Genomic DNA, 20,590 nt, shown 5'->3' on the forward strand with positions numbered 1-20,590 from the left:
CTCTTCCCTTCCTCGACTTCTCTACCTCCATTTCTGGGGCTAGGCTGTCCACCAATGTCTGCTATAAGCCCACCAACTCCCACAGTTACCTTGATTACACTTTCTCCCATCCTGCTTCCTGCCAGGACTCTATTCCATTCTCCCAGTTTCTCTGTCTCCGTCACATCTGTTCTGACAATGTCACCTTCCACACCAGTCTTCCTTTTTCCTCAACTGACGATTCCCCTCCACTATAGTTGACAGGGTCCTTAACCCGGTCGGTCCCATTTCCTGCACTTACACACTCACCCCTTCCCCTCCTCCCAGAACCATAATCAGGTCCCTCTTATCCTCACCTTCCATCCAACCAGCCTCCAAATTCAACGTATCATCCTCCACCATCTCCAAACACATCTCCCCCGCCCCTCCCAGCATTCTGAATGGACCATTCCCTCCGCAATACCCTGACCCACTGTTCATCACCCCCAGCACCTGCTTTTTTTAAAAATAGTTCATGGGATGTGGGCGTCGCTGGCGAGGCCAGCATTTATTGCCCATCCCTAATTGCCCTTGAGAAGGTGGTGGTGAGCCGCCTTCTTGAACCGCTGCAGGCCGTGTTTCCCATGGCACCTTCTCATGTAAGCATAGGAGATGCAACACCTGCCCTTTCACTTCCTCCCTTCCCACCGTCCAGGGCCCCAAACCACTCCTTCCAGGTAAAACAGCGATTAACTTGTACTTCTTTCAATTTAGTATACTATATTCAATGCTCACAATGCAGTCTCCTCTACACTGGGGAGACCAAACGCAGATTGGGTGATTGCTTTGCTGAACATCTCCATTCATTCCGCAAACGTGACCCTCAGCTTCCAGTTGCTTGCTATTTGAATTCTCCGTTCCACTCCCACTCTGACCTCTGCCTCCTACACAGTTCCAATGAAGCTCAATGGAAGCACGAGGAACAGCACCTCATCTTTCGATTAGGCACTTTACAACCTTCTGGACTCAACAGTGAATTCAACAATTTCAGATCATAACCACCGCTCCCATTTTTTCCAGACAGGTGCTGGTAATGCTTCTGCTGTTACTATTTACAGATCCTCTAAACCCATCTTTTGTTTCATTACTTGTTCCATTACCATCCCCTTTTGCCTTGCACCATCAACCCTTGTGTCATTTAGTCCTGCCCTCCACCCAGAGACCTTCCCTTTTGTTCTTTGCTCCACCCCTCCCCGTCCTTCTTTCCCTAGCTCTGTACTTGTTTATAAACTGTTAAATCTCTAACTTCTTCCAGTTCTGATGAAAGATCAGTGACCTGAAACGTTAACTCTGATTCTCTCTCCAGATGCTGCCCGACCTGCTGGGTATTTCCAGCATTTTCTGTTTTTATTTCAACTATCCTCCACTGATTACATTTGACAAGTGAAGTCTTGGGGCATCAGATATCACTGGCATCACACCGGTTACTTTAACTGTATTGGCTCCATCAGTAAGTCCATCAACTGAGGTGATTCAAAAGCAGTTCAGTCCACGACTTCCCAGCTTCACTTGAAACCAGCACATTTATATTCCAATGTTCCTTCAACGACAAACAGGTGGTAAAAACATGCTCACCGCCGAGGGCTGCCAGTTCTGGTTGCATCTATTTCTGGTGATTCAGTCACATGACATTCGGTGCAGTCTGCAAATGTTATTGCATTTACTCAATAGCTTGATCTCGGTCTCAAACTTAGGAACATTACCCATCTCATACAAGTCTATCAGGGTTGGAAATTCTAAATAGCAGTTTAGTGCTGTGCATTCATCAGTTCTGGGGATATATCAAGATAGTAACTGCCAAGTAAGTAACTGCCCCAGCACTGTTGAATGCACAGCACTAAACTGCTTTACTCAGAACTACTGTAACACTTAACAGATGTCAGATCTCACAATCTACTTGAGTTGACCCTAGACATTTATTAACTCCCAGTTCTCCAAACTGGAACAGCAGACCACCAAGCTCTCTGTGCTGGACCCCAGCAATTTCCATAATAAGGAACAAGGAAATATCAAACTCTGAAGTTTCTGATCTTAATTGTGCAATAAACTGGAACTGTACACTGCATAAAGTAGTAAACGCACCAAACAACTCCTTCACATTGATAAACACTGAGGATGAGTATGCTTTTAAAAAAAAAAGCTGTAAATTTCCAAACTGTATTCACTTATACAATTAACAAAATACTCTGAATGGGGAAGAATAATTATGGAATTTAGCAGTCTCAGGCTAGCTAGAAAACAGGAGAATTTCTCAGTTGAAATCAAGCAAGGCAAGCTGCTGCAGGCACAGCGAATTTCCTCGTGGCTATTCCCAATCCACTGCCACAAATTCACAGCAAGTGCAGCAAGCTGCCTCTGACAAACTTAAGGGCGGTAGGGGTTGGACCAGCAGCCGGCCATGAGAGATAGGAACCGCTCAATCCAGCTCCATAAAAGGCAGGTAGGATCGTGTGGTGTGGGAGTTGACAATTTGGACTGGAGATATGCAGGTGCAAACCGGAAGGAGGAAGGATTTTTCTCCCAGCCAACAGCAGTGCCTGGGAGATCGATCAGCCATTCCGGAACACTCCTGGGCAATCCAGGATGTTTAGCAATCTTATCACCAGTCTGTTTTCCAGTTTGACCTGTACAGGGAATTAAATGATTTCGCTATCACGCACCTCTACAGGACTTCCAAAGGCATTGGATAAGTTATCTGAGCCAAGGTAAATCATTTTTCCGGAAACACTCAGCAAGTCAGGTGGCATCTGTGGTGAGAAAAGTGACAAGTTAACGTTTCAGGTCGATGACCTTTCAACCTGAAATGATGACTTGTCACTTCACTCCACAGATGCTGCCTGACCTGAGAGTGTTTACAGCATTTTCTGTTTTTATTTCACATTTCCAGCATCTGCAGCATTTTGCTTTTATAAATAATTTTTCCCTTTGAACTTTCCCATAATGATTGACAATGGCAAGCAGCCATTTGCAGCACCTACTTGTGGTCATACGGTAGACAGAGACAACACGATAAAAAAAATGACTGGCAACTGGCAACTTCAGAGATGATTCACTTCCACCAAGTGTTGGCCAGGGGCTGCAGAAAACTACTGAGTTTAATTCGAATTGCTAACAAAGACACTAACTTTTGAACTGAAGTGACCTGGAGTTCAGTCACTGGTCTGAACTGGCTTGAATTAGTTCCGCTTCTTCGAGGGACAAAAGGAGCTCTGATGAGACACCGGTCCTTATTTAGAAAAGGAGTAATGAGGCGATGCTACCTACCCCTTGGAACAGAGCCAATCAGGGGATGGCACCGACCACTCGAGGAACTTTAAGCCAACCTGAGAAGACAGCATCATTCGAAAAGACAGGCTTGAAGTTAAAACTGAAGAATTGCAGGCTTGGTGCCAGTGTGTTTGTGAGGAAAACTCCAGAGACTAACCATCGCGGAAGTAGGGACCCTACGTCAGGGACGTAGAGACGACGTCGAGAGAGAGAACACGAATCGCCTGGCCAGCGTCATCTCTCCTTTCCGGTTAACATAATATCCTTTCTATTCTGTGACCACTCAGGGAGTGTTAGTCAGAGAAACCTAGTGGGTGTGCGTTTAAATCCTAGTTTGAGTATAAAACTGTATAACCTGCTGTAAACTGCATGCCTATATCTAACCAGACATATAAGCGGTATGTACATGATCTAATAACGTTAATAAAGCGAATTGAGAATTAAGAGAGAATTGACTGTCTCCTCTGTGTACTAAGCCAATAATTGTAACCGGTGACTTCGGGTCAACACAAGTGTATGTCCGAAGTTGTTTTTACGTTGCAATGTCTGTTGCTGACTTGAGATGTGCCATCAAAAGCAAACATATAATATAAATGGAATCTCAGTTACAGAATTAAAGATCTGAAATTAATTGTTTTTCTTTAAATAGTAAAATATTAGAATTTAAGCAAAATTTTAAAATAAATACCATTTGCATGAAAAGTGCCCGAAAAACTCTTCGAAATAATGCACTGACATAAATCATGTTAAACATTATTGCATCACTTGCTTGAGACATCATTGGGACGAAACTGCATGCGACTGTGCTTCCCAAACAAAAATAAGGGCCCCAATATTTACAGAGAGGCAGGGAGGGTGCAGGCAAGGCTGAAAACAGCCGAATAACTGGACGTGGAGGTTATGCCGAGCTTAACGGCAGGACATCTAACGTTTAGTTTTTTTTCCCCACCCAGCAGCTGGCTAAATGGACAGCCTGTCCAGCAGCCAGGAGGGAACATCAGCTGGACCTTTGGCAAGCAATCAGGAGGGGCAAGGGAGGTCAGCAATCGGGAGGGGCGGGGGGTGGAGGCTGACGATTGGGCCTGGGAGAGGCTGAAGGCTTCTTTGAGGGCCTGGGTTGGGGGGGAAGGGGGGGGGGGGGGGAGGAACAGCACTTCTGACCCATTAGTGCAGGAAAAGGCACTTAACCTTGTGTTAAAATCGAAAAGATTTCCACTTATGCTCAAAAAACCGCAATTTTCTGTTCAAGTTAGCATGCGAAGTGGAAATTCCCAGCCAAAATGTTTACCAAACAATTATTCAAGAATACAATACTCCACTCCACAAATGTTCATCTATTTTATATTGTATTTCCATCATCTATTTCATATTCCATACCAATTGATCCAAAAGGTTAATTTTTAATATCAATGAAACTTAGTACTTTATTAGTATACAATATTAGTGTGGGCTAATATGGTGATTGTTATTGCTGAAAATCGATCCAGTATTTAAAAACAAAATCATCTCGCCTATGTTTGGGAAGTTGAAGAGGGCTGCTGGGAATTACAGAACAGCTGCTTGAAGCACAAGAGAGGAAAAGAGCTACAACTCAAAAGCATACAAGAGTGAGCATGTGCAAAAAGGAGAGAATAGCAGGGAGAGCATGCAATGAATCTACAGAGAAAAGTGAGCATGCAGAGAAAGAATGCAAACACAGAAAGCAAGTAGAAATAGCAGAGATACTGCAAAGAGAGAACAGAGGGAGGGTGCGAGCGAGAGAGCATGGAAAAAGTCAATGTGAGATTGGGAGGGGCGGTAGAAGCTGGCAATTGAGGCTCGGGGATTGCACTCATGCCCCTCCTGGCCCATAAGGAGTGCTAGGAGGATGCTAATTCAGAGAATGTGTAGAGACAGCACACAAAAGAGTCCAGAGAGAGAATGTGACCATGCAGAAAGAGAGGAATAAAAGAATGTAGATTAAGCATGCAGAGATAGTGAGCACAGAGAAACAGGGATAAAGATATAGAAAACAATGTCACACAGTGGGACAAGTATTGACAGAGCAAGCCCAGAGCACGCGCACAGCATGTGCACAGAGGGTGACTGTGTGCCCACAGAGCATATGCGCACACAGTAAGGGCTGCGAGCATAGTGAAAGCATGTATGCAAACAAACAGCAAGTGTGTAAAAATACCTAGCACGGAGAATGAGCAAAACAGAATGCAGATAGCAAGTGAGTAAGAGCACACAGCAAGCTAGTGTGCACTGAAGGAGAAAGACTGAGTGCATCTCCTGATATGTGGGCACATGCTTGCCCCCTCTCTCACTCAAGTTTTTAGCATGTGTTATGGTCTCTTCCAATCATTTTAAAACAGGTGATAGCAGCCCACCGAAGTCAAAAACATGGAGAAAGTAGCTGGAAGAGAGAAAGACACTGGGACGCATACATGCCATGTGGACTGCCTGCTGGGAGAGAAGTTGAAGCATTGGGATTCTAACTCTTAGCAGCAGGAAATTAAACGTCTGTCCCTGATACCTTTTGACCAACCAATCTTGCAAACATCTTGAACACGTGAAGCAGCAAAGCCAAGCCAGAGCCACTGCTCGCACTGAGCTGCTAGCCTGTCCTCGTTGCCAGTTGACTATCGTCTCAGGAAGCTTGACAGATCACAGCTTATTTTAACACGAGGTCGAAGAACAGATGCACCAAATTGAATTGCAACACTGTAACGAGATGATTCTCTGCATCTCTCAGCCTCTTTCTTTCATTAAGTTTGCATATCTCAAATTAAGTGCATTACTTCATGGGTTAAGAATGCTGCTGCTAAAAATGTCAGGGCCAATTTTCATCAGCTTCCCATCTCGATTTCGGGTGCTAGGGGACAGCAGACATACGGAAATCCGGCAGAAATCAATTTTGCTGGGTCCTCGCTGGTTTTAAGCTCCACTTTATCTTCCGTTGGGCCTGAGACGCGCATCTGAATCTCCCATCTCAAGCAGGCAAGGACTTTATTCAGATTATGTAAAAGGGGATGTGGAAGGGCCTGACTCCATTTTCCAGCCCTGACTTTAAAGGTAAGTGCATCAGGCCTTTTAAAGACCTCTTCTTGTAGGTTTTTTTTTTGAAACCAGCTAGCACTTAGGCTTTCATGAGCCTCTGTAACAGTTACTTATTTATTTTACCCCAAGCTCCCTTTATTGCCACTGGGAATCAGTCAACCTGACGTTTTTAGGCATTTAGAGGAAAAGGGACCAGCAGAAGGATGTCAGGTGGGTCAAGCTGCCTGACAGCTGCTCTGTGTCCTCAAGCCTGCACCCCAAATTTCTTTGCTGACCTCAATGGCAGAAGTTGGTGGAGGCTCCTCTTCCCAATGATAGCTGCCCCAGCAGATCTCCTGGTGGCATCACAATGACGTCAATGCCTGTCTAACCTGTAAGCTGGAAGGTTCTTCACAAACATCCCAATCACAGTATGTAATACTTTACATTGTATTACATGAAAAAAGGCACATCAATATGATGAGGACCCAGTGTTGCCTGTTTGGCCACATCTGCCAAGATGCCACCAATATTTCAGCAATCCCTCTTGAACTCACCTGGGAATGTGTGTGGTAACTTGCCTTCCTGGGATTTGGATCAGCAGAGAGGAAGCTGCCAAGTTCTGCCATCTATTTCAATACCAGTCCCTGGAACAGAGAGGCAGTAAGAGGCATAGCACTGGCTAAGGAGGAAGACGTAGCAATACAGAGTCTATACTGAAGGATGGAGTGATGATAACAGAGTCTATTCTGAGAAGAGAAGTAAGAGAGGCAGTAACAAATGATTGTATGGAGAGACATGAAGATTGGGAGGGTATTTACTGAGACATGAAGTGGCGCTGTTTGACATCTTTGAAAAGTTATTTGGCCTCTCCATTCAGGTGGTTTTGGGTTCTAACCTAGAGAGGAACGAACACATGCACAGACACGCACACCTGTCCTCATAGCTAATTGAGGAAGCATTACAAATCACGGTTTATTTTTATTTGAGTTCTAAAAGAGGGGTACTGCATGTTTTTCTCATTAAATTTGTATATCTCAAATGAAGTGTTTTTCTTGATGTGTTGATAACGCTGCTGCTAAAACATTGAGGCTGATTTTCATTGCCACAAATTTGGGTGCTAGAGCAACAGCAGACATCTAGAAATCCAGCACAAGTCATGGGCATGCTTGGATATTTGGCATCCAGAAGGATGACAGATTGATCAGGCTGCCCGAGAGGTGCTCCGCGTCCTCGGATATGCACGATAACCTTCCATGACGCACACTGAGTCAAGATTAAGTGTAGATTTCAGGTGAAATGCAGTGAGATGACGGGGATAATTCCATCAGGACATAGACATAATTCAATCCGCATTTTAAAGCCTTGTCTTATTTTTATAATACTTTGATTTTATTATTTATAGATAATTAACAAAACTTAGGGCAATTTAGGAAGCTAAGAAATAGAGTTCATTGCAGTAGGAATTTCTAGTTACTCCACTAGTTACAGCCTGCCAACCTGTAAATAACCCGTTTATCCCTATTCTTTGTTTTCTGTCTGTTAACCAATCCTCTATCCATGCTAATATATTACCCCCAACCCCAAGAGCAGTTCAAGCCGAGTTGAGAGTATGTAAAAAGGAAGAAAGTAACAAAAGTAAACATTGGTTCCTTAGAGACTGAGACAGGAGAAATTACAATGGGGAATAAGGAAATGGCAGAGATGTTACACAAATATTTTGTATCGGTCTTCACAGTAGAAGACATAAAAAGCATACCAGAAATAACAGGGAACCAAGGGGCTAATGAGAGCGAGGAACTTAAAATAATTAATATCAATAGAGAAAAAGTACTGGAAAAACTAATGGGTCTAAAAGCCGACAAATCCCCTGGACCTGATGGCCCACATCCTAGGGTTCTAAAAGAGGTGGCTGTAGAGATAGTGGGACGCATTAGTTTTGATCTTCCAAAATTCCCTAGATTCTAGAACGGTCCCAGCAGATTGGAAGGTAGCAAATGTAACCTCGCTATTCAAGAAAGGAGGGAGGGAGAAAACAGGGAACTACAGGCCAGTTAGCCTGATATCTGTTGTCAGGAAAATGTTGGAATCCATTATTAAGCAAGTGGTAACAAGGCACTTGGAACATCATAATATGATTAGGCAGAGTCAACATGGTTTTATGAAAGGGAAATCATGTTTGACAAATTTATTAAGAGTTTTTTGAGGATGTAACTAGCAGGGGAGATATAAAGGGGAACCAGTAGGTGTAGTATATTTGGGTTTTCAAAAGGTATTCGATAAGGTGCCACATAAAAGGTTGTAAGCAAGATCAGGGCTCTTGGGGTTGGGGGTAATATATTAGCATGGATAGAGGATTGGATAACAGACAGAAAACAAAGAATAGGGATAAACGGGTTATTTACAGGTTGGCAGGCTGTAACTAGTGGAGTGCCACAAGGATCAGTGCTTGGGCCTCAGCTATTTATAATCTATATTAATGACTTAGATGAAGTGACGAGTGTAATATATCCAAATTTGCTGATGATACAAAGCTAGGTGGGAAAGTAAGCTGTGAGGAGGACACAAATGGTTTGCAAAGTGATATAGACAGATTAAGTGAGTGGGCAAGAAGGTGGTAGATGGAGTATCATGTGGGGAAATGTGAAGTTATTCACTTTGGTAGGAAGAATAAGCAAAAACAGGATTTTTTTAAATGGTGAGAAACTATTACATGTTGGTGCTCAGAGATTTGGGTGTCCTCGTACAAGAAGCACAAAAAGTTAGCATGCAGGTACAGCAAGCAATTAGGAAGGCAAATAGCATGTTGGCCTTTATTGCAAGTGGGCTGGAGTGCAAGATTAAGGAAGTCTTACTACAATTGTACAGGGCTTTGGTGAGACCTCACCTGGAATACTGTGTACAGTTTTGATCTCCTTATCTAAGGAAGGATATATTTGTCCTAGAGGCAGTGCAATGAAGATTCACTAGATTGATTCCTGGGATGAGAGGGTTGTCCTATGAGGAGAGGTTCAGTGGGAATGGGCCTATATTCTCTGAAGTTTAGAGGAATGAGGGGTGATCTCATTGAAACATTTAAGATTCTGAACGGGCTTGACAGGGTAGATGCTGAAAGGTCGTTTCCCCTGACTGGAGAGTCTAGAACTAGGGAGCGTAGTCTCAGGATAAGGGGTCAGCCATTTAAGACTGAGATGAGGAGGAATTTATTCACGCAGAGGGTTGTGAATCTTAGGAATTCCCTACCTCAGAGGGCTACGGATGCTGAGTCATTGAATATATTCAAGGCTGAGATGGATAGATTTTTGGACTATAGGAGAATCAAGGGATATGGGGACCAGGCTGGATAGTGGAGTTGAGGTCGAAGATCAGCCATGATCTGACTGAACGGCGGAGCAGGCTCGAGGGGCCTCATGGCCTACTCCCGTTCCTATTTCTTATGAGACACACAATAGTGAGGCGTTACAATACCATCACTAGCGAGGGTGTAGTTACTGTGTGTGACAAGTTTACGTAGGCAGTTTCTATTATAAATGGGGACATAGGAATTTATAATGGAAAATATGACAAGAGGAAGTGCACACAGGGAGCAAGATTTCTAATATATTGGTCCATTTCCCATGGCATTGCACATGGGGAGTTGAGACAAAGTGGTCATCGAATGAAGCAGTGTTATAGGGTAGGGGGCAATTGGACCAGGACACAGATGTAATTCAGTTGTCATTTTGAAGTCACATATTCTGTCATTTTTATCGAATACTTCAATTTTATATTATTTATAGTTAAATAGCAAAACAGTGATTTAGGAAGCAGAGTTGTTTGAATATAGGAGCGCACTGCAGTACAGACTGAGGACTTGGGAGATGCAAAACTGAGGTGCTATAGTGCCACCACTTGAGCGAGGGTGTAAATACAGCATGACAAGTTTACAAAGTTTATTAAAAAAATAAAATATAATTCCAGCTGTAAGCCCTGCTAAGTACAACCCGCCATAGCAGTTAACTGGCTGTAGTGTATGTGCAACTCAACATACTCAATACGAAAAACATGGGAAAATCTCAGTTAGCTGCTATTGAGGGGGTTTGCAGCAGTACCTGGAAAAAAAAAGTTGCTCAGAAGCATAGCATACCACTGAATTTGTTGTTGATGTGGCTGAAGGAATGCTCCAGCTGGATGAAAAGTTGATAGTATGTTCAACTAAGTGAATGAAGAAAAGTCAATTCTCAGAAGTGGAAGAAACAATGTTAAAGCGGCTTGCTCAAATGTGAACAACCATGTCAGGGTTCTGATTGTGGAAAAGGGAAGAGAGCTTGCCCAACAGCTTGCACTTGCTGATGTAATGTTGGCTGGCTTCACAATTTCAAGCAGCAGCACGAATCACAAGAAAACGATGGACGATTAGTGCCACACCAAACTCCCTGCATTGCTGCACGTTTAGCGTTGAGATTTTTTTTTTTAAGTGCAGACACCCACATTTGGCCTGTATTACCAAACCACATTCAGCTTATGAATTGAGATGGCATACAAAATTTCAAAGACGTCCAACAGCACCACCAAATAAAGCAATATGATTGCATACACAGAGAAAGGAGGCAATAACTATCAACGTTCTGCAGGTCATTCAAATTAATGGAATGTGGTGAATAAGCAGTCCAATAAAAGTGGGTATTGATACTTCAATTTTATTAGTTAAGTAACAGCTAAAGAACCTCTTCCTGTGGTTGAGCTCCAAATTCAGACATCAACTTTGACATGGATGCAAACATGGACAACTATGTGAAACCTGCACTAAGCTTAGATATACAGATTATATCTGCTGTTACTACTGAAAAGGTTAAGAGTGAGGAGGAAGAGTATCAAAGCATCCATTTATATAGTGCCTTGTCACATCTCCAAAAAATGCCTCAAAGCATTTCACACAAATTATTTAAGAAATGTAATCTTTGTTACATAGACAAACACAGCAGGAAATCTGCATACAGCAAGGTACCACAAATAGCAAAAAGAATGTTTAGTTGATCTGTTTTTGGTGGTGGTTGAGGGATTAATTTTGGTTGAACATACAAAAATGACAGACTGGTCCATCTAGCCTGTCCCATATAGCAGTGATGCTCTATGCATCACAATACAGACAGTCCCCACCCACCCGGAGCCATTTAATCTCATGTCCTGGAATGGGATTTGAACCCTCATCCTTCTGACTCACAGGTGGGCGTGCCAACAAAGCTAAGCTGATACTGATCAGTAATAATTATAGGGAACGGTTAACTAACTGTCCAGATTTTTTTCTAATGTGTAAATGACGTCCATGTACAAACATCTCAATATACTGCAGACTGCGAAAAGTATCATTGACTGCCAGAAGCAAAGCTAATTGATTGTGGTTAAAGCCCGGCCGTGCTTACTGTAAAAATGTTGTCAATGGTCAAACTGGTTTCATCTGTTACTGTACATTATTTTTCTAATTGTTTAAACTCATCTCAGTTATACACTTCTTGGGGAAAAAATTGCATTTATATAGCATTTTTCACCACCTCAGGACGTCCCAAAGCACTTCACAGCCAACAAAGTACTTTTGAAGTCTAGTCATTGTTATAATGTAGGGAAATGCGGCAGCCAATTTGTGCACAGCAAGGTCCCACAGACAGCTGGACAACAGCCAAAATAACAGGAGTACAGCACTGAACCTTCAACAAAATTTTAAAGGAAACAAGAATCTGGTACTGTCACTTACTTGAAGGTACTTCTCTCCTAATTAATGCAGAAAAGGAAATCATGATGTGGATCCCATTACTGCTAATATTGATTCTTTGCCAATCTGTTCAGTCTATTAATTCCATTTTACTTAATGCATTTTATAAAGGTCACAATACACGTTCCACTGATTGACACAAATCATAACATTTATTTTCCCACACATGAAGATCAACTAGAAACAGTAGACTGCTAAGGAGAAAACATGGAAATGCTGCTGTAGAATCAAAATTCATACAAGTTTTTAACTTTCAGAATGAACACTAACACAGGAAGATTTGGTCTGATTTTCAAGAATTTCAAAAAAAGCTAAACTATAGACACATTCTTCCCTCCAACCCAACAAAAAATTGTGTGTTTTTTCAATACATTAATAAAGGTAATGAAGTTCTTGTTAATCATTAACTCATTGATTAATAATACTGAGAATGCTGCTTAAGCATGGTTCTCAAACTGGCCTTGCCCATCATAAAATTGCTAAATGAACACAAAAAAACATATCACTGAACGAGGTGGAGAAAAAATTGGTAGCACCCTTTTTTTTAAAAAAAAAGCAACCTTCTCAGTTTGTTATTTTTGTTACTGGAGAGGAGTGGTCTACTTTACAAATAAAAGTCATTGTATTGGGAATTCTGAGAATTATTTATTCAAAGGCAAAAGATAGGAACAGGGGTAGGCCATTCAGCTGTTCAAACCTGTTCCATCATTCAATTAGATCATGGCTGATCTGTAGCTCAATTCCATTTACCCACCTTTGATCCCTAATCCTTGATACCCTTGCCTGACAATCTGTCAATCGCAGTACTGAAAATTCCCATTGACTCAATATCCACAGCCTTTTGGGGGAGAGAAATCTACATTTCCACTACCCTTGGTGTGGAAAAAGTGCTTCCTGATTTCATTCCTGAATGGCCTAGCTCTAATTTGATTATTCTCCCTTGTTCTGGATTTCTCCACCAGAGGAAATAGCTTCTCTGCATCTAATCTATTAGTTTTCAAAAGGACCGTGAGGTGATGGATGAAACTTTGGCACCGTAATCTCCTGAGATAAGCAAAACTCAAAACAATTTAACACAGTGAAAGAGGGCAGAGAACAGCCAAAGAAGATATGTTGGCCCGGATTTTAAAGGGGGAGGGGCAGGTATGATGCACACGAGTCCCGAAGCGGGTGGCGAACCTGGGACGTCAAGGCCTGGCTGATTTTAACCGAAGGACCACACTTGAAATCGGTGTCCTGCTCGAAGCTGGCGAGAATGATGTCAAGGCCAGCAGGTGGGAGCGGGAATTGATGTGGGAACTGACCACTGTCAGTGACCTGGCCCTATCATAAGGTAACTCCTGGGGAGGGAGGTTCCCAAACAGATACCGGGGGTGAGGAGGGGGAGGGAAGGCCAGGTTAAGAGAGACCCGCAGATTTCTTCCTGCTCCTCTTAGTTCCCAAGGATTCTAACTGAAGAATAAAAAAAGTTTATATAGCTTGACCCCTTCTAGCTACTCTGCTACATCCCGCCAAGGTTTCTTGTGGGTTTGACAGAGTCGTCGCAAAAATCACTTCTCTGCACCGATGATGTCATTTGGGCCACTACTTTTAAATTTCAATTAGGCCCACACTTGCCTGCAGTGGGAGCCTGGGCCGACTTCAAAGCCGGTGAAGATAAGATGCCACTGGGAGGGAACAGTGACTCGGTCTGATCTGAACACCTCCCACGCACCAATCTTGCTGGGCGAGGGCGATTAAAATCAACACTGTTATGTCTATCGTTAACCAGAGCAGTTCATACAGTGAAGTGATGAACGATTAAATTTGGAGGAATGAGTGGTATCTAAATCCATCTGGGGAGCCATGTGTGCCTATAAAAGGCAATATGCATTTGGAGCACAACTTGCCAATACAGTCTCTTGTCCCATACAATTGTTTCAGCAACGACTACTTCTGAGAAATTGGAGCCTTGCCTCGAAAAGGGAACTTCTTTCATAGGCTATATTTCATTTGTACTTGAAAGATGGCCGTCAAGTCAGCAGAAAGCAGAGAACTTTCTACAGCCATCAAGCTGCTCATCTATATTCTTTTTAATATCCCAAATAATTGGGATTTCAGTCCACATAAGGGATAATTCAAAACACCAGGAGAATAGGAGTAGTATAAATATCCAAGTCCTTCCTTGCCTCTGGATATACTTGTGTTGAACTGCTACCCAAGTAGTAACCCTCACATTATACTTATGAGATGTATGACGATGCCACAGTACACCAAAGGCCCACTGTCAGAGCATGAGGCAGTCTTCTTTCATATCAGTACATGCATCATGGCTTGGACCAGCAAGAAAAAGGCAGAAGTCCTTGTAATGCTGCTGCCCATGTAGTGAGACAGGCTTTCAATCACTGTTAATATAGCAATAAAGGGGTACTTAAGAAATTTCAACAGTGGGGATTCTTCAAACAACACCTTGTGATTTCTCTTCCAAGATGATTTTATTTTAAGATATATTTGTTCTTGGGGTATGGGCATCACTGGCAAGCCCATAATTATTGACCATTACAAGCTGCCCCAAGAAAATGGTGGTGGTCCTTGAACCACTGAAGTCCTTGTGCTGATAGTGCTCCTACAATGGTCTTAGGAAGGTTATTCCTGGATATTGACCTAGCAATGATGACAGAACAATGATATAATATCCAAGTCAGGATAGTGTGTGACTTGCAAGTGAACTTGGAGGTGATGTCATTCCCACGATATTGCTGCCTTGTCCTTCTCGATGGTAGAGGCTGCAGACGAGGGAGGTTGGTTGTGGGCCTGCGCCATTTTCTGCTAGGGCTAGGTGTTACTTGGGTCAATGTCGGTCTTGGAGTGGTGAGGTGATGATGAAACTACTGGAATTTAACTAGTGTTCCAACCTGGAAATTGGGCCAATGCATGACCAATGATGGAGCAATTTGTCTGGAGTGTCCCTTACGCAACATGTGAGCTGCCATGGAATGTAACTGGACCAGTACGTTGTTGTAGAAATGGTCTTACAAATGTTCCCTGCCTATTTGCCCAATCTGACCTGAATGGGGAAAGTGCTTCTTGTTGGTGAACCTTGAGCTCTCTTTGTGCCAAGAATCATCAAGTTTTAAAATTCTTGTACATGAAATCACCTTCCAGCAAATGAGTTGCCAATCACTTTAAATCTATGTCCTCTGGTTACAGACCCTTCTGCCACTGGAAACAGTTTCTCCTTATTTACCTTATCAAAACTGTTCATGACCTTGAACACCTCCATCAAATCTCCTCTTACCTTTCTCCACTATAAAGGAGAACCACCCCATTTTTTCCAGTCTCACCACAGATCTGAAGTTCCTCATCCCTGATACCATTCCAGTAAGTCTCTTCTGCACCCTCTCTAAGGCCTTGACATCCTTCCTAAAGTGTGGTGCTCAGAATTGAACACAATACTCCAGCTGAGGCCTAACCAGTGTTTTATAAAGGTTTAGCATAATTTTCTTGCTTTTGTACTCTATTAATAAAACCCAGGATCCAATATGCTTTTTTTTTTTTTTAAGAACAGCCTTCTCAACTTGCCCTGCCACCTTCAAAGGTTTGTGTATGCGTACCCCCAGGTCTCTGTTCCTGCATCCCCTTTAAAATTGGACCATTTAGTTTATATTGCTTCTCCTCATTCTTCCTACCAAAATGTATCACTTCACTGCGTTAAATTTCAACTGCCATGTGTCTGCCCATTTCACCAGTCTGTCTCTGTCCTCCTGAAGTCTGTTATTATTCTCCACATTGTTGACTACATTCCCGAGTTTCATCTCATTTGCAAACTTTGAAATTATTCCCTGAATAACCAAGTCCAGGTCATTTATATCAAAGAGCAATAGTCCTAATACCGACCCCTGGGGAACACCGCAGTATACCATATAACATTGCAAAATATCTCTGCAAATGTTATGAAAAGACTAGTTCCCAGGCTGTATTTAAATTTGACTTTACCTCATGCCAAAACAAAGTCGTGTGCTCACAATTGCTGTAACGTACAGTACTGCATTCTTGTGCACTTTCTGGAAAATAAGGCAATCAGACAAAGAGTCACACTGAGGCCACCACTTTAAAAAGGCAAATTTGTGGCCATTAGTACCTATATAATTGATGATTTGAAATGAAAAGCATACAAAAAATGAAATTTAAAAATGTGCTTCAATTTATCTGAAAGGAAACGCAACGTTAACAAATCATTGATGGCTGGGAAATTTTACACAAGACTGTTGGAAGGAGGATACTACCTGGAATACAGATTAAGAATAGCTGCTAATAGGAAAGCAAAATAAAATTCAAGGTGAAAGAAAAATATAGAAATTCTCAAACAGATTACTTATCTTCAATACTGTCCTCCAGAACCTATGGAAAATCTTTCACAGTAACCGTCCAGACATCATCCAAAAAACATTTAATGTCCTTTTCAGTCTATTGACATCTGTGGCTTTCTCTTTCCATACAATGTATAAATTCCAACTTATTCATCAGTTTTTTTTAATTCCAAGTGCTAAATACCTAGCCACCGTAAGGAAGTATACAATAGGAGCTCCCACAATATTCAGCCACAGTCCACTTATCTCAGTCAATTGTAAACAATTTTACAACACCAAGTTATAGTCCAGCAATTTTATTTTAAATTCACAAGCTTTCGGAGGCTTCCTCCTTCCTCACCTGAGGAAGGAGGAAGCCTCCGAAAGCTTGTGAATTTAAAATAAAATTGCTGGACTATAACTTGGTGTTGTAACATTATCTCAGTCAGTCATTGATCTTATTGAAGTCCAGGACCAGCTCCTTGCACTTAACAGGCATTACTAATTATGATATTTTTTCCAACAACTATGTCCTCTTCATGTTAAAGTTATTATCGAATCTCAGAGAAAATTGAAAATTACTTTTGTACGTTAACAGCCAACGAGGGGAAGTATTGTTGGATCGAGTAATGGGAAATTAACCAGAACAGATAAGAGAAGTGTAAGAGAACATCTGGGCAATAACGATAACAACATAATAAGGTTTAAGATAAAGATTGAGAAGGGCATAAGACAAAGACCAAAGTAATAAATTGGAAAAAAGCCGATTTTCAAGGGATAAGAACAGAACAGGAATAATAAACTGGAAAAATTAGAATAGAATTGGAACAGCAGTGGGAAACATCTAAAATGGTAATCAATAGTTTTCAGGAGAAATATATCCCACTAAAAAGCAAAAACAAACTAGCCAGTGATGATACACCATGGATGAAATAAGGGCAAAATTGAAACTAAAGAAAAAGGCATATACAAAGTACATAGACAACAGAGAGGATGACAAAAGAGAATGTGAAAAGGTTAGGAGCAAAGTTAAAAAAATGCAATTAGGAACGCAAAGAGAAACTATGAAATTAAATTATCAAGGAATATTAAAAAAAAAGTCTCAAGTATTCTACAGACACAAATAACAAAAACAAAAGCAAAAGCAAAAGCAGGATAGGAATAGGGCCCCTAAGGGATACACACAATAAACTCTCAGGTAATGACAGCAAATTAAATAATTACTTTGCTTCAACATTTACCAGGGAGACTAACATGGTAGACATGACCTGACAAAGAGATCAAAAAAGATAAAAAGGCATTTAAAATAGAAAGGGGCGAGATAATGGATAAACTAATCAAACTTAAGAGGATAAAACCCTTGGTCCGGATGGATTGCATATGCGCGTATGAAAAGAAGTTAGGGAAGAGATAACAGAGGCACTATTACATACATATAAACATTCATTAGAAAAGGGAATAGTGCCAGAGGACTGGCGGACAGTTAATGTGCTTCCTATATTTAAAAAGGAGATAGAACCAGTCCAGGAAATTAGCTTAATGTCTGTGGTAGGAAAGATAATGCCATAAGAAAAAGCAAACCAAGCACTGGGGTTCATTTCTAAAGGGATAGAATTGAAAAGCAGAGAAGTTATGTTAAACTTGTATCGAACCTTGGTTAGACCACACTTGGAGTCTGGTCTCCATATTATAAAAAGGATTGAGGCACTGGAGAAGGTGCAAAAAAGATTTACTCGGATGATACCAGAACTAAGAGGATATATCCATCAAAACTGAGCAACCCAGGGTTCTTTTCTCTAGATGAGAAAGGCTGAGGGTTGAGCCGATAAAGGTCTTGAAGATTGTGAAAAGGATTGATAGGGTAGACGTAGAGAATATGTTTCCACTTGTGGGGGAGACCAGAACTAGGATCCATAAATATAAGATAGTCACTAATAAATTCAATAGGGAATGCAGGAGAATGCTAAGAATGTGGAACTCGCTACCACAAGGAGTAGTTGAGGCGACTAGTGGAGATGCATTTAAGGGGAAGCTGGATAAATACACGAGGGAGAAAGGAACAGAAGGATATTTTGATAGGGTTAGATGAAGTAGGGAAAGAGGACGCTCATGTGGAGCATGGATCTGTTGGGCCATATGGCCTGTTTCTGAGCTGTACATTCTATGTAAATGTTATTACTGACTGTGAAGAGTTGGAATGGACAGAATAATATTACTCAATTATATATGTCATCATCTTCATGGTAAATCATTCCTGAACTGAGGTTTAATCACAGTGTACAGTAGTATAGTGGGATCTAGTAACCATTCTACATTCATTCCCCATATATGCTCAAGAAATCATCCATGTGAACTCCAACTTATTACATCCTACACCACCTTCAAAACCAGCCTCATTTCTGCTGGCTGTCCATTGTCTCCTCCTCTTCCTGCACCCCCCCATCCCTCAACCATGTAAAGCATCTTGAATATTTTGCTATTTTAAAAGGCCTTACATAGGTGCAAGTAGTCCGGAATCCTCAAACAAAGCTGCTACTGTCTTCTGTTTTGAACGGTATTCATGAAGTTTATCCCCAATTTCCCATTCCTTAAGTCAACTCACGAGGATGAATTTTGCTGATACTACAAATATTAGCCATGACAAATCTTCTGCATACCACCTGCACTAAGACCACACTTACATTAAACAAATGCCATACCTGAATTATATCAAAGAATTTGTGGGGGAATCTCACTCCACCTGCTGATATAGCACAGTACACAATCATATTATTTTGAAGGTTTTGTATGAAGCAATTGAATACCAATCATACATCTTCTGATGAGAGTTTGTGCCAAAAATATGGAACAATTTCATAATCTTGAATCCAGGCTCCTTGCAACTGAGCCCACCTTCCTCATTCCAGGACAGATTCATCTGTCACGAGTAAGTAGACTGAGGTGGTGGTGGTTGGAGCCACAGGCTTCACATATTTGTCCTTTTGAAGTACTTATAGCACTATAATCAAATGATGGTATTCCAACACCCTTAAAAACAAAATGCTGTTTCTCAGTTCAGTGTTCGGAAGCAGAAGTGGTGGACAGCTCGGTCTGGAGTAGAAAAAAAACTCACAGAGTGCCAAGCTGGAAAGTAAGTTGAAGGAGGGAGCATGGGCGAGGCTCAAAAGCCTGGTTGAACCACAAGATTGCTGTGGAAGTGGAGCAGGGTTGGGGTGCATGTTCGGTGGTAAGGCAGTGAAGAGAAAGGCAGCTGCCAGTAAAGGAAAGTAGTAAAACTGGCTGGCATGGCTGAAGAAAAGTGATGTCGAGCAGAGACCGAGAGACAGACAGCAGCGGATGGAAACAGAGTGGGGATGCAAGATAACCAGTGCCCATATGGCTGAAGAGTAGGCCGAGCAGGTTGAAATGGTGGGTGTGCAGTTTGAATTGAAGCAGTGATGTGGCTGAAGAGGAAGCAGGAGAGGCTTTAAAAATACTTTTTAAAAATGTAATTTATTTTTGATTAAAATTATCTAACATTATCTTGTGTGTCTTAATACCTCAGCCTCTCTCAAAAGTCTGGTCTTAAGACAGTTTATGTTTGCTCGGAGGTATGACTGTGAGCTGATGGCAGATCTCACATTCCTGATTACACACTTGTGGTTCTTTTATTTATCTTTGTATTCCAAATAATTGTTATTTCCCTCAATGAAAAGTCAAGGTGTCTTTGGTGTATAATAGTATTTCAGTTTGTTTTTGAAAATAATTTTAATTCAAATTGGATGAATTTAACTAGGTTTTCAATTTAAGTTTTGAATAAAAGCATTGGCTTGGCTCAGTTGGCAGAACTCTCACCTGAATCAGAAGGTTGTTCTTTCATGCCCAACTTCAGGATTTCAGCACACAATCTAGGCTGCCAATACTGTACTAAAGGAGTACTTCATCATTGGAGGTTAAAGTGAGATCCTTTCTACCATTTCCTGTGATTCGGTGAATATAAAAGATCCATTGCATTATTCAAAGAACAAGGAGTTTTCCGAGCACCTGGTCAACATTCTGCCAGCAACCAACACCTCCTCAGCATATTAATTGGGCATTTGCTGTTGATGGTATCTTACTCCAACAGTTACTGGATATGGACGTGATAAGGCTTTCGTTCAACTTTTCTTACTTCAGAAACTGAGTGACAGACACCCACTATTTATATTTGAAATTCAGCCAACGTCCC

At 41.6% G+C, this 20,590-nt stretch overlaps 1 protein-coding gene across 8 annotated transcripts in view; it reads right to left on the reverse strand.

Moving 5' to 3' along the window:
* The window catches only part of LOC137341797 (growth factor receptor-bound protein 10-like), a 222,462-nt gene that overhangs the window by 66,906 nt on the left and 134,966 nt on the right, over nucleotides 1-20,590 (reverse strand). The window contains exon 3 of one of the 8 annotated variants that reach the window (XM_068005350.1): nucleotides 6,864-6,953. The exons of the other annotated variants lie outside the window; for them this stretch is intronic. Coding sequence (XP_067861451.1) covers nucleotides 6,864-6,935 — 72 coding nt within the window. The 5' untranslated portion in view covers nucleotides 6,936-6,953. The remainder of the gene's footprint in view (nucleotides 1-6,863; nucleotides 6,954-20,590) is intronic. 8 annotated transcript variants of the gene reach the window in all.

Source organism: Heptranchias perlo, chromosome 2, assembly GCF_035084215.1.
Source record: "Heptranchias perlo isolate sHepPer1 chromosome 2, sHepPer1.hap1, whole genome shotgun sequence".
In the NCBI taxonomy this organism is placed as follows: domain Eukaryota; kingdom Metazoa; phylum Chordata; class Chondrichthyes; order Hexanchiformes; family Hexanchidae; genus Heptranchias; species Heptranchias perlo.